The 14,209-nt window shown below is 37.5% G+C and overlaps 1 protein-coding gene across 1 annotated transcript in view; it reads right to left on the bottom strand.

Moving 5' to 3' along the window:
• Positions 1 to 9,263: 9,263 nt before the first annotated feature.
• The window catches only part of LOC132152714 (dnaJ homolog subfamily C member 15-like), a 29,896-nt gene continuing 24,950 nt past the window's right edge, over positions 9,264 to 14,209 (bottom strand). Inside the window, exon 6 of the mRNA XM_059561544.1 lies at positions 9,264 to 9,589. Within this exon, the coding sequence (XP_059417527.1) occupies positions 9,519 to 9,589 (71 nt within the window). The 3' untranslated portion in view covers positions 9,264 to 9,518. The remainder of the gene's footprint in view (positions 9,590 to 14,209) is intronic.

The following is a 14,209-nucleotide window of genomic DNA, read 5'->3' as shown; positions in this document are numbered from 1 at the left end:
AATTTGATTACATTACTGATTACTGCATGTAAAAAGTAATCAGATTACCAATTACTTTACTTTCAAGTTACTTTGAAAACCTATTAAACCTACAAGAAAACACTACAAATTGAAACTCAGTTCTTTCCGTAATTTAATATTGACTGAAAAATAATACAGAAATATGAAAACAGCAACTTGACTTAAAGATCCAATGCATTTCTATAACTTAACATTCTTAACATAAACTTGCCTAACAATGAAAACTGTATTCTTTTTAAATGTATCTACAGTATGTCTTAACTACAACATTCCTTGCTGCGTGCAACATGCACTGTATGTGTGTGCTAGCTTGTACTAACTGTGTTTGTGTGCATTAAAGACAGGAAAAAATACTTTAAATTGATAACACTTGAAAAAAGTATTTGTAAAATAATAATAATAAAAAAAAACATTGCATATTTGAATGCTGAAATGTAGTTGTTTTTCAACTACAAAGTGAAAGTTTATTCTACACTACAGGGTACTAATATGCAATTATGCATGCAGCAAGTTTCTTTCTTGAAACTGTTACTTGTGACATATTTGCAAATCTCAGAGCATAACTTTTCTGTTATGGTTTTTGCTAAGTCTTACTTTTGTCATTAGGTTTAAATTAGATTTGTTGACGCATGTCCATTAAGTAAAAAAAATGGGTTTGCTATAGGCTACACATTAGCCAAAAAGACTTAAAAATGTAGGCAACAAGTAAAAACACAGTCATCAAAAAGCACATTATGAGCAATATGAAAACAGCAACTTGACTTAAAGAGATCTAATTTATTTCTATAACTTAACATAAACTTGCCTAAAAATGAAAACTGTAGTCTTTTTAAATGTGTCTACAGTAGGTCTTAACTACAACATTCCTTGCTGCGTGCAACATGCACTGTATGTGTGTGCTAGCTTGTAACTGTGTTTGTGTGCATTAAAGACACTTGAAAACAATATTTATAAAAAAAAAAAAAAAAAACATTGCATACTTGAATGCTGAAAAGTAGTTGTTTTTCAACTACAAAGTGAAAATTTCTTCTACACTACAGGGTACTAATTCTTTTATTTTACTTGTCAGTAAAATAGCGGTTGTATCTCATCAAAAGAAGTTTCTCGAATCGCTTGCTAGAAAGTCTGTTTCTCTTTGGGGTCAGCACAAGACTCCCTAAACTGAAAAGTCTTTCCACAGGAGCACTCGATGGTGTTGCAGTGTTGTACTTGAGCGAGATGACTTTAATGTTTGGGAATTTGTTGAGAATGTCCAGCTCTAATCCTGAAGACTTCAAATACTCCATGACTTGTGTCTCTGAAGAATAACACACATCCTCATCTTCAAACACAAAAAAATCATTGTCATTGGAGTTAGAAGGTTTCTGCTCCACAGGATTTACAATGTGGCCATCAGAGTGCTGAGCTTGACATTCCGCAGTCACCAGTGACTTCACATGGTTTCTTCTCTCCTCATCTTTAATCCACCGTATCTTGAACCGGGGTAAAGTGGCAGCCGCCAAAAGAGCATTTTTACTGTCCAAGACAGAACTGAATCGCACTTGTATGGCCTGTAAGAAAAAGTATTTGTATTTAGAAAGACAATTACATTTTGATTTAATTCCTTCTTTATAGCCTACTGTTTCAACATCTGAATTACATTTATACAAGTCAAGTCAAATATTTAATGACTGGACACATTAGGTTACACCAGGGTGCGTTTTGCCCCCTCCCAATATTGGTCACACAATGATGCAGAAATATGTTATTCTTTGCTTTTTATAATAAGCTGCACATGGTTAACATTTATCATGCAAGTAATCTTTATTTTAAAAAAAAATACCCCAAACTTTATGGATAAAAACATACCAAATATACACTGTCATATATTATTTATAAGCGTCATGTTTCATCTGTGCTAGTTTTGGGCGGAGACAGAACGCGGAGGTTTAACGTGTCATCGAAAGAATGATTATGATCACGCAATATCATCTGACAGCGAGCCATACATTTCAGAATTTAGAGAGGGGCATTTTTCTACAAAAATCACACCCTGTGTGACACTAACAAAAGTATCTTTAAGGTTTAGAATGAGTAAAATAAACTATAACTTAAATGTACAGTATACACTTTTTAGAGTATAGACTTACCTTTACAATCGCATCTGGCAGACCAGATGTCATCGCAGAAAGCCCACTCTGAAGTGCCAAGGTTTTGGACATGAGAACTTCTAGTGTTGGTAAGATGGTGCCATAATAGCAGTGATCTTCACCTTGTAGGATATCCAAGGCAGTGGCGAGGGGCTTCAGTATAGCGCAATATTCCTTAAGGAAATGATACTCCTTTTCTGTGATGCATTTTATCCCAATTTGATTGCAAAGGGTGTTTAAATCTGTAAGTGCGATCTGAGATATTCGTGATCATGGAATGAATTCCATCTCGTTGCGGTGGGGACAACGAGTTTTCCTTTTATAACATCCTCAACCAGCTCCGAGGCCACAGTTGAGCGGCTGGCTTTAGTCCACAGACCTGAGCATTTGCCGATGACACTTCTGTATATAGTTTTGGATTCACTTTTGGTTGTTAGCCATTTTTCTACATCATTACGCGACACCAAATTAAGCGTGTGGGAAGCACAGCTCAGGTGAGGGGGAAGAGTAAACTGGCCATCTGACTCAGAGGAGAGAGCCTGGCCAACATCTGTGAATGTCACTTCATCATTATCCAATTCGTCTTCAGAATCAGATTCTGTATCCTCAGCAGGCTTATACATTCTGAAAGCTTTAAGGAAATTTGACCCATTGTCCGTGACAGTCGCTGTGATTTTAAATGACAATCCAAATGCTGAATGCACTTGCTCTATTTCACTTGCAATCACATCATATGTGTGCCTTCCTTTGATTCTTTTACAGGCTAAAGCAGCTTTTTCACGGCTGAAATTCACAGGATTAATCCAATGGGCTGTCATTCCAAGGAAGCTTTTATTATTACAAGTCCATATGTCTGTGGTTGTGGAGACATATTCCAAACGCTCGAATGTTTTTTTAAGTTCATACTCCATATCCGCATAGCATTTATCTAGATACCTTGCAAATGTCTTTCGGTCCTGCAAGGGTACAGAGCTGTCCGTCACGGGTATCATCGTAAGCAAGTCTCTAAATGACTGCGATTCCACAGTCGACAAGGGCAGCATTTCCTCCACCACATACGCTGCTACAGCTCTCTTCACCTGTCCAGAAGTTACCTTCCCTCTCGATCTTGAACAAAAATCCAATCTAGCTTGTTTAGACGAGGTTGCACCGCTCTCGTCTCGGGCGTGGGTAACGTTATCCTCCTTGGCGACGAGTTTTGTCGTAGAATGCACTCTGTTCAAGTGCTTCAACAAATTGCTGGTCGAGTTAATAGCAGTAGAAAGTTCTTTAGAAATTGCGCACAGTTTGCATTTAACAGTTATATTTTTGTTTTTACGATCACAAAACTCAAAATAATGTTTATATTTCCACTTGAAGAAACAACCACCACACTTGTCGTCTCCGTCCATTTTAACAGCACGAGTTCTCCAGTAATTCATTAAAGCGCATGCTCAATAACTGACGCAGCCGCGCCAAAACGTGATTAGAAATGCATTTTAATTTATTTACTTTAATATTTCTTCTTACCAATACATTTGTAACGCAAGTAACTTAATTTTATTGACATCAGTAACTGTAATCAAATTACATTTATTTTAAATGTAATGAGTTACATTACTGCGTTGTCACGAAAAGTAATTAGAATACAGTAACGCGTTACTTTGTAACGCGTTATACCCAACTCTGTTCTGGACCATGTTCACATATGGCTTCCTTTTTGCATGATAGAGCTTTAGTTGGCATCTGCTGATGGCACGGCGGATTGTGTTTACCGACAGTGGTTTCTGAAAGTATTCCTGGGCCCATTTAGTAATGTCATTGACACAATCATGCCGATGAGTGATGCAGTGTCGTCTGAGAGCCCGAAGACCACGGGCATCCAATAAAGGTCTCCGGCCTTGTCCCTTACGCACAGAGATTTCTCCAGTTTCTCTGAATCTTTTGATGATGTTATGCACTGTAGATGATGAGATTTGCAAAGCCTTTGCAATTTGACGTTGAGGAACATTGTTTTTAAAGTTTTCCACAATTTTTTTACGCAGTCTTTCACAGATTGGAGAGCCTCTGCCCATCTTTACTTCTGAGAGACTCTGCTTCTCTAAGACAAAGCTTTTATAGCTAATCATGTTACAGACCTGATATCAATTAACTTAATTAATCACTAGATGTTCTCCCAGCTGAATCTTTTCAAAACTGCTTGCTTTTTTAGCCATTTGTTGCCCCCGTGCCAACTTTTTTGAGACCTGTAGCAGGCATTAAATTTTAAATGAGCTAATTAAGTGGATAAAAGTGTAAAAATTCTCAGTTTAAACATTTGCTACGTAATCTATGTTCTATTGTGAATAAAATATTGGCTCATGTGATTTGAAATTCCTTTAGTTTTCATTTTATTAAAATTTAAAAAACGTCCCAACTTTTCCGGAATTCGGGTTGTAATATAATAAGGTTAATACAAATACTTAATACAAAACTATTTTGAGTACAGTGCACCAGTTAGGTGACCATTTACAAAAAAGGCAAAAAGGTCTATTGTCAGTGGTTATTGATTTATGAAGCTCAGCTAACACTTTTTTTTTTACTTGTCTTGAAAAATGCAGGTGATAGGTAGTAAATAAATGGGATGACCGAGGTTGCTGGGGACATTAAACATCTTAATGCCGAACAGGTAAACTTATCTACCCACAAGTCCACATTTTGCAGCCCCACGCTGTTTATAATCATGCTCCTGGAAACTACTCAAACCTTCAGCTTAAATGTTCTCAGAAGCTTAATGAATGTGACGCTGAAGTTACGCGACTGCGGTGTAGTTCACTTACAGCCTAAATTTATCTTTTGTCAAGGGAACCAGTGTTCACAAAGTCATCACTGAAGTACTCAATTTCTGAATACTGAATGCACATTTAAAAGCTCTTAGAGCTGTTAATATAAAAAAAGTTTGGGTCTCAAAAGTATGAAAATATGCTTAAATGTGAGCCAACATAATGAGGTCATGGTACAGTATGCTTAAAATGTAAAAAAAAAAAAAAAAAAATTGTATACATCAATTCTGGCCGAGTGTGATATATGAAACTATTTTGCTAAAGATTTCACTTAAAGTGATTTCCAGCTTATTGAATCAAGTAAATGAAAACAAAACACAGCTGAAAATATATCCTTTTCTGCAGAAGAATGAAAGGAGATTCTGATAACAGGAACAGAACCAAAGCATCAAAGAGCCTTTAAAGAATGTGGATGGCAGCTGGTTGGTTGTCTTAAAATTTATATTGAAACATCACATGAAGTCTCAATTCAAGCAGGCCAATAGTGCCTGGAAATAAAAATTTTTGGCATCTTGCAACCCTTCAATCAATACTGAAAAGAGATTTATAAAAAAAAAAATGATGAGTGTGAAAGTTGGCAGGTGGAGTCGATAGACCTCCAAATGTGTCCAATGTACAAGCAGTTAATATGAGTTTTATGAGGGATTTTGTTTCCACTTACATCATCGGCTCCTCTGGACAGTGCATTACACATGGCTGTAATGAAGCCCTGCGTGAATAAATCGGGAATTTTTTTTCTTTTTAAACTGTTTAATGGAAATCCACCCTGACAGAGAGAAACCTGCGGAGAACAGACTTGCTCAGGAACTCCATGCTGCTTTCACAGTAAGCAGAGGTCAAAAATAGCCGCTGTCACAAGGTGGTCAGAGCAACACCATCTTACGACAGAGTGCAACTTCAGCCAGAATCAGGGTTTTTATCCCTGTTATACATGAAGTCAGGACAATGACAGTTTAGTGTCACACAGTGTTGGACAGCATTCCCAGTTATCTGTCCTGGCAAGCAGCACACTAGCTTTTGATCAGTTTTAACAGGGTCAGGCAAAAGGAAGCAGGCTGTGGCAGTAAATAAAGCCAGCTACAGGAGCGAGGCCAGAGCAGGGCAACACTCAAAGTGGCAAGTATTTCATAAGTGTGCCAAACACACCTCAATGGGCTTTATTTGTAGGCTCAAGCTTTCACCGAGATCTCACTGCTGCAATAATCAAACATAACATTTGGAAACTGAACTGGACCAATCCAGTCTTTCCATGACATTCATTCATTCTGCAACAATCTGGCTTAATGTTCATGTTAGTTCATCTGGAACAACAAACGAAGATAACGTCCTGTTTTGCAGCAGAAATTCAGTGGCTGGGTCTCGTAAGCAGCAAGTGGAAAACTTACATATTACGGTATATAGACTATCTTTGTGAAGAAAGTAGCATAATTTTAAAAAAAAAAAGAGTATTTAATACAATTAAAAAACATATACATAACTGCAAACTCAATGTAATGTTTTCAGACACTTAAATGCATGTTGTCTGCAAATAAACTACAATGAATTATAATTTAAATTAGAGCCCGACCGATATGGATTTTTGGGGGCCGATGCCGATATTAACTCAAAAAGAGCCGATTTATAAGCCGATATTTTGATTTTAAAAATAATCTGGATATTAGACCCATTTCCTATAAACTGCATTTACACAACATTCAATAGCAAAATATCTGCCTGTTCTATGTATGTGGGCTGTATAAACCATTTTCCAGAATGGACTATGTTAAAAAAAAAGCCTTAGATTACAGTCTCAATGACTAAACAATTGCACATCAAAAGTATATATTTTTTAATGATCAAAAAAACAGTCTGGTTTTAAACATTTAACACTTTTACTTTCTTTCAGTTGAAGCTGGTTTTAACAGTCTGTGTGTTTACTGTAAATAAATTATAATACTAAAGTTAAAGTATTTGCAGAAGTAGTCCCACACTTTGCTGCTACAGCATTCACCTTTTTCAGCCATCTGTAGGCAGAAAGAGAGACAGAGAAAGAATAAGCATGTGTATTAATAATATCACCATGTATCATTACTCATGTCATCATTAGAATTATAATAATAATAAACTGGTATCTCCTACATAGGCAAAATTGAGAAATATATATATATATATTTATTTGTCAAGCAATAGTTATTACCTACTTATATTTAACAATATTATTTCAACATTTTCCTGTTATGTCTGTAAAGCTGCTTTGAAACAATATGTAAAAAAAAAAAAAGCGCTTGTTCAGCTCACATTTATTTACATGTCCCCTCTGGTTTAATCATTTCTGACGCACCTACTGTAGTTACTGTAACTACACTATATTTGCTCTCACAGAACATCATCTTGCCTACTATTACTGGAAGATTACGGAATCAATTCGAAGTTGAATGGTTAACGTTAGTGTCATGAACACACCGCTGTCAATTTTGAGAAGAACCACCTTCAAACAAGTTAATAGCAAGCATTTAAGGGGCCTGCTAAAAAGGAAGCTATTAGCGTTAGAGTAACGTAACCAGCCTGAATTCACCAAATTGTTCTCTGGACCTGAGGGTAGCCTCTTCTTCCTTGCTTCTCTCTTAATTCTCATCAGCAGGACTAGCGCTATCGCTCGCTTCTTACAACGGGGCAGATACATGTTTGCTGCTGACCGAAAGGAGGAGGAACAGACTATGAAAGAGCTCCCGCTAAACGGTTTTAAAACTCCGCCTATGCCATAGCGCAGCGCAAATCGCATTGTATCTGAAGGGCAACGCTGAGCCCAGCGGCAAGCGCCGTGCATACCGCGTCCTGTGTGAAAGGCCCAATTACGCGGTCATTATGTGGGAAACACACCGCAATAGAATAAGAATAAGTTAAACGCTAACGTTATAGTTTGACCTCCTATTAACGTTCGCGCTCTTCCACTGATAAACATGGTATTAGCTTTGTGGCTAATCTAATATAGCAATGCATTAGCGGCTGTAAGTGATGTTACAGAATATTTAGAAGTGATAATGATAGGACCGTTAGCTAGAACTACCACACAGTTTTTATATACAGGGTATGAATTAAATCTACAATCATTTCACATGACGAACGACACTCACCGTCAAAACAGTTGATCGCTTTCTTCTGTAGTGGACTTCTGGCGCTGTTGTTAACTCTGGAGCTGCAGAGCTCCCTCTGGTGGGCACACTATGCAACACTCATAACATGAGTGAAGCATGAGACTCTGTTTCTCATGTTTCATCGGCCGTTATAAATGCCGATGCCGATTTAAATGCAATTAGCTTATATCGGCCGATATATCGGTCGGGCTCTAATTTAAATTTATACTAAATGCAATTAATTGAACTTAAGATAGACTACCGCATTTACTGATAAACATTCATGGTAAAATAAAACATAATTTCTATTAAAATATATTTGTAATTACACATTTGTAATGATAAAGTTGCAATTTAGCATGCTTAAATATAACTTAAAATGCAATAAATAACAATTTTAACTTTAGTGTGTTTTTTTGTATCACTTTACATGTGCTTTAGTATCATCAAAATAATTGTAGCAGCAACTACATTTCTTAAGTTTAAGTAGGTGATTATTATTATTACAGTGAAATAAATGTAATTTGTAACAAGGACGCATTTAAACAAAGTGGTAGTTATTTTTGCATTAAATTTAATTTAATTGATTACAACCATATCTGTTTTCCATTATAATGACTGGATGCATCTCACATCTAAAACAATGAGATCATATGACGGCAACAAAGCATAAAACTGCTTGATATGTTTATGATGTAATAATGCCTTCATTTGACAAGTTATTTTTGAAATAGAGTAGGCAGTAGGCACAAGCTAATACTCTGTTTTGAATGTATCTCGACATTGCTCTCAAGGAAATGAAATCTAAAATGCATCCTAGAAGCAATTTCTTTCACTGCTGCTTGCTTTTTATTCCCTTTGCAATAACGCGTTACTGGTTTGTGCAGCTTGAGTCGTGGTATTAATCTCAGCCTGACAAACGGCAAATCAGCAGTCAGTGTCCAGACTGTCCCTCTGTTTAATCCCAGCTGCTCCATTCCTGCGTGGATCCGTCAGACGTGCAGACCAGACAGGCATCAGTCAGAGCACAGCAGGAGGAAAATGGTAGCGTACAAAAAAATATAAAAATACTCTCAATGAGGCTTTCCAGATTTGTAAAATCTGGTCCCTGCGGATTAGGGGAAACTTTTTAGACCATTGGAAATGATATATCCACCAGATTTTACAGCAGACGTTAAACATTACAGAAGTCACCTCAATAAATAATAAAGATTACAGTTAGATATTTCACATGGACAGCATGAAGATCCTTTTATGTGAAGGATCAACCTTTGCCAACTTGCATTACAGTGGCGGTGAGGAGCAGTGACAGCTAGAACAGAGCGCAATGTGCTGAAAGTCAGCTGATTTATGGCAGAAAAACATGGAGGAGAACAGTGACTTGTGGAGGCTCATGGGTAAGTTCGGCTCTGAAGTAGATGTAAGTCTCTGTTGGGGAAGCACAGGCAGCTGGGTCAGCGGCGAGGGCCAGAGTCAAGCAGATATTTCGGTTCATTGATCTTAGCTGCCAAATACGGGGATCCACCTGCAAGAGAAGCAGCGGTTTACGTCAGCATGTCCAAGAATTGTCTCCACTTTCTCTTTAAAACTGTAAAAGGTGCATTTCTATAATAACCCTATCCTTAGTATTTATTTTATTTTTTCATATAACTTTCTTAATGCCTTTTATTGTGTAGGATTCATTAGCACACATCATTCCAAATAATAATGTAAAAAAATTAACCATTTCTATGTTTTGGTACACTAAAAGTGACAAAAAAAAAGTGATGTGACATACAGCCAAGTATGGTGACCCATACTCAGAAATCATGCTCTGCATTTAACCATCCAAAGTGCACACACACTCAGCAGTGAACACACACACACACACAGGAGTGGGCAGCCATTTATGCAGTTGGGGGTTCAGTGCCTTGCTCAAGGGCACCTCACTTGTGGTATTGCCGGTCCGAGACTCGAACCCACAACCCTAGGGTTGGGAGTCATACTCTCTAACCACTAGGCCACGACTTCCCCACTACCGTTCAAGCATGTGGCCCTGGTAAGATTTTTTGTTATGAATGTTTTAGAAAGAAGTCTCTTGTGCTCACCAAGGCTGTATTTAATTGGTGAAAATATGGTGAAATATTATTGCACTTTTAAACATCTATCTCCTATTTGAATATATTTTCAAATGTATTTTATTCTTGTGATGCAAAGCAGAATTTTCAGCATCATTACTCCAGTCTTCAGTGTTACATGATCCTTATGATACTGATTTGCTGCTTAAAGGTCCCGTTTTTCGTGTTTTTTAAGCTTTGATTGTGTTTACAGTGTGCAATATAACATGTGTTCATGTTTCGCATGTAAAAAAAAAACAGTATTTTTCACACAGTTCACTTATCTGTATACCTCTGTTTTCACTGTCATAAAAACGGGCCGAGGACTTCCTTGTTCTATAAAGTCCCTCCTTCAGAAATACGTAACAAGTTCTGATTGTGCTAGCGGTTCCTGTGTTGTAATTCGACGGCAGCTGAGCGCACGCTGCCCTCCTGGAAACGCCATTGGACTAGTTTTGGACTAGTTTTTAGAAGCAAGCAGAGATGTATAAAGTACTAGAGACCCAGACTTGAGTAAAAGTACAAGTGCTCTATTAAAAAAATGACTTGAGTAGAAGTTGAAGTGCTCTTTAAGCACCACACTTAAGTAGAGGTACTAAAGTATTCAACATTTTTTGTACTTAAGTATTGCAAGTAGTCTATTTGAAAATTTACTACTCAAGTACTGAAAGTAAAAGTACAAGTATTGTGTTATGTAGTTATTAAAGAAAGTACTCAAAAGTTTGAACATATTGTTTTTACTATTTCAAATGATTAACCTAAAGGACAATCACAATTCCTTTGACTGTAACTTTTTGTAAACAAGAAACAGATTAAAGGGATAGTTCACCCAATTTGCAAAATTATGTCATTAATAACTTTCCCTCATGTTGTTTCAAACCCGTGAGACCTCCGTTCATCTTCGGAACACAGTTTAAGATATTTTAGATTTAGTCCAAAAGCTCTCAGTCCCTCCATTGAAACTGTGTGTACGGTATACTGTCCATGTCCAGAAAGGTAATAAAACATCATCAAAGTAGTCCATGTGACATCAGAGGGTCAGTTATAATATTTTGAAGCATCGAAAATACATTTTGGTCCAAAAATAGCAAAAACTACGACTTTATTCAGCATTGTCTTCTCTTCTGGGTCTGTTGTGAGAGAGTTCAAAACAAAGCAGTTTGTCATATCCGGTTTGCGAACGAATCATTCAATGTAACCAGATCTTTTTGAACCAGTTCACCAAATCGAACTGAGTCGTTTTAAACGGTTCGCGTCTCCAATACGCATTAATCCACAAATGACTTAAGCTGTTAACTTGTTTAATGTGGCTGACACTCCCTCTGAGTTAAAACAAACCAATATCCCGGAGTAATTCATGTACTCAAACAGTACACTGACTGAACTGATGTGAAGAGAGAACTGAAGATGAACACCGAGCCGAGCCAGATAACGAACAACAGACTGACTCGTTCACGAGTCAAGAACCGTTTCTGTCAGACGTGTCTGATTCGAGAACCGAGGAGCTGATGATACTGCGCATGTGTGATTCAGCGTGAAGCAAACCGACACACAGAGCGTCTGAACAGAACTGATTCTTTTGGTGATTGATTCTGAACTGATTCTGTGCTAATGTTATGAGGCCAGGTAAACCGAAGGCTTGCAGTCAACGCCAATGACGCCATTACGTCGAGCGCAAAAGAACCGGTGAACTGTTTTCTTCAACCGGTTTATTGAATCGAACTGTCAGAAAGAACTACTGGTGATCCGAAAACCGATGCAACCGGTTCTTGACTCGTGAACGAATCATTATCTGGCTCGGCTTGGTGTTCATCTCTCTCTTCACAGCAGTTCAGTCAGCACGCGCAGTCTTCTTAATCGCTTGATTCGCTCAATGATGTGCCAGCTTCATCAAGCCTGCCATATAATTGTAACGAGTAACGATGCAGCACACAAAAAAAATATCGGAGTAAAAGTATTAAACTCATCGAAAATATGTACTGAAGTAAAAGTGGAAGTAGGAGAAAAAAATAATACTCTAGTAAAGTACAGATACCGTCTTTTAGTAGTTCTACTTCGTTACATCTCTGGAAGCAAGTGGGCAGGATTTGTTTTGAAAACCTGGCAATCCTGATCTGAACGCATGTGCTGGAGATGTACTTATAATCACAAGAGCGTTTTTACTGACGAGATGCGCATGAAAATCGCATTCGATTTTTTGCACAGCCCTAAGTTACCATCAAGTTAACAAAGCTAAACAACGTTGCCCTTTGTGTAATAAGTTACAGAAACTATTAAACGCACCAACTTAAATAATAAAATACACTTACCAGTTGTGGTAAACAAGGCCTTCTCCAGACAAAGAGGGAACTGCTCCATCTTTCAAGAATAATCTTTGTGCGAATCTGACATTAAACTGATTGAGATTGAGGAAGCTGTCCTCAGCAAAATGTGCTGCACATAGTTTTACATGTGGATATTAATTTTTGAGAACCGAGTTAAACATAAATTGTAACCATTAATCTCTGGGAAGCCCAAACAAAGATAATTGGACTCCGAGATGAAAATAACAACGTTTCGACGACATGGCGACAAACACAAACGCAGCTCATCTTCTTCTCCGTCTGAGCGCAACAAGACCACGCCCCCTTTTTTGTGTATTCCTGTGGGCGGAGGTTAGTCAAAAAACGGTTGTAGTGACGTCATTCCTGCAGGAAGTAGAGGGATGTAGTCCAAACTGGTCGTTCGTTGTAGGCGACTTCTGTTAAATAAAATATCTCGCTTGGCACTGAATTTTGTGCTTTATAAATATACAGATATTTTTTATACTCTAACAACAACATTACACACTAACTAAAGTTTAAAACATGGGATCACGAAGAACGGGGCCTTTAAGAAACATTTCTGATTATTATAATCAATGCTGAAAACAGTTGTGCTGCTTAATAATTTAGTGGAAGCAATGACACATTTTTTTCTTTAGGATCTTAGATGAACAGAAAGTTCAAAAGAGCATTTATTTTAAAAGTAAAACTTTTGTAACATTATTAATGTTTTTACTGTCACTTTGTTACTTTTGATCAATTTAATGCATCCCTGCTGAATAAAAGCATTATTTCTTAAAACTGTACTGACACCAAAACGTTTGAACAGTACTGTTACCCCCACTGTGTCAATCCAATCAAATCAGGATGGATAAAAATGAAGACCCAACCTACTTCCTATTTTCATCCTCATTTAATATCCCAGTTCACTCAGAAATGTCATTACAGGAATCAAATGGGTCACAAACTGTTTCTAACACTGACTTTAAAGTCACTTTGAAATTAAATGGAGAAACATAATTTATTTGCTTCCCCGAGTCCACAGGCTCAATTCTATCTTGATTTGTGCTGCTTGAATTACAGCTCTACATGCACAAGCTTTGTAGCAAAGAAATCTCTTTGCCTTCAATCAGTGACTTCCAGCCCCTGTCCATGCCGTATAATGGAAGTGTGTGAGGAGGTACAAATGTGCTCTAGCTGGCAGCGTGTGATGAGGCACACCTGGTGCCTGCTGCGCCTCATCATGCTGCTATTAATTTCCATTGCATCTTTGATTCGGTGAAGCACATTCCACAAGTGCATGTGTGAGTGAAGCGCCCTGGAGGTCCATAACACAGTCTTCAGACTTCACCTGATGACAGCTGGACCCTCGCATCTGTATCTGTCGCTTCCTCCTCATCTTCACAAGCCCTTCAGCACATTTATGTACCTCGCTCTTACTTTGTAACATTTAGTGAACTCAAAACTGCAACCACTGTTTTTCAACCACTTTGACCTGACCATGTTTTGCTTAAGTGTTATCTGATATTATCAAGATGAATTTGTTCTGACACAGAGTTCTTGTCATATTTTATTACCATTTTCTAAACTATTGCAAATAAACTAATAAAGTGTGAAATGCTGAAGGTGTCTGAATACATTTTGGTTTAACTGTACAGACTATATATTACACTGTATATACTATATATATGTGTGTGTGTGTGTGTGTGTGTGTGTGTGTGTGTGTGTGTGTGTCTATATATATAT

This window comes from Carassius carassius, chromosome 11 (genome assembly GCF_963082965.1).
Source record: "Carassius carassius chromosome 11, fCarCar2.1, whole genome shotgun sequence".
Classification (NCBI taxonomy): Eukaryota; Metazoa; Chordata; class Actinopteri; order Cypriniformes; family Cyprinidae; genus Carassius; species Carassius carassius.
Note: the sequence above shows the minus strand (reverse complement) of the source record. Positions and strands in the feature narration are given on the sequence as shown.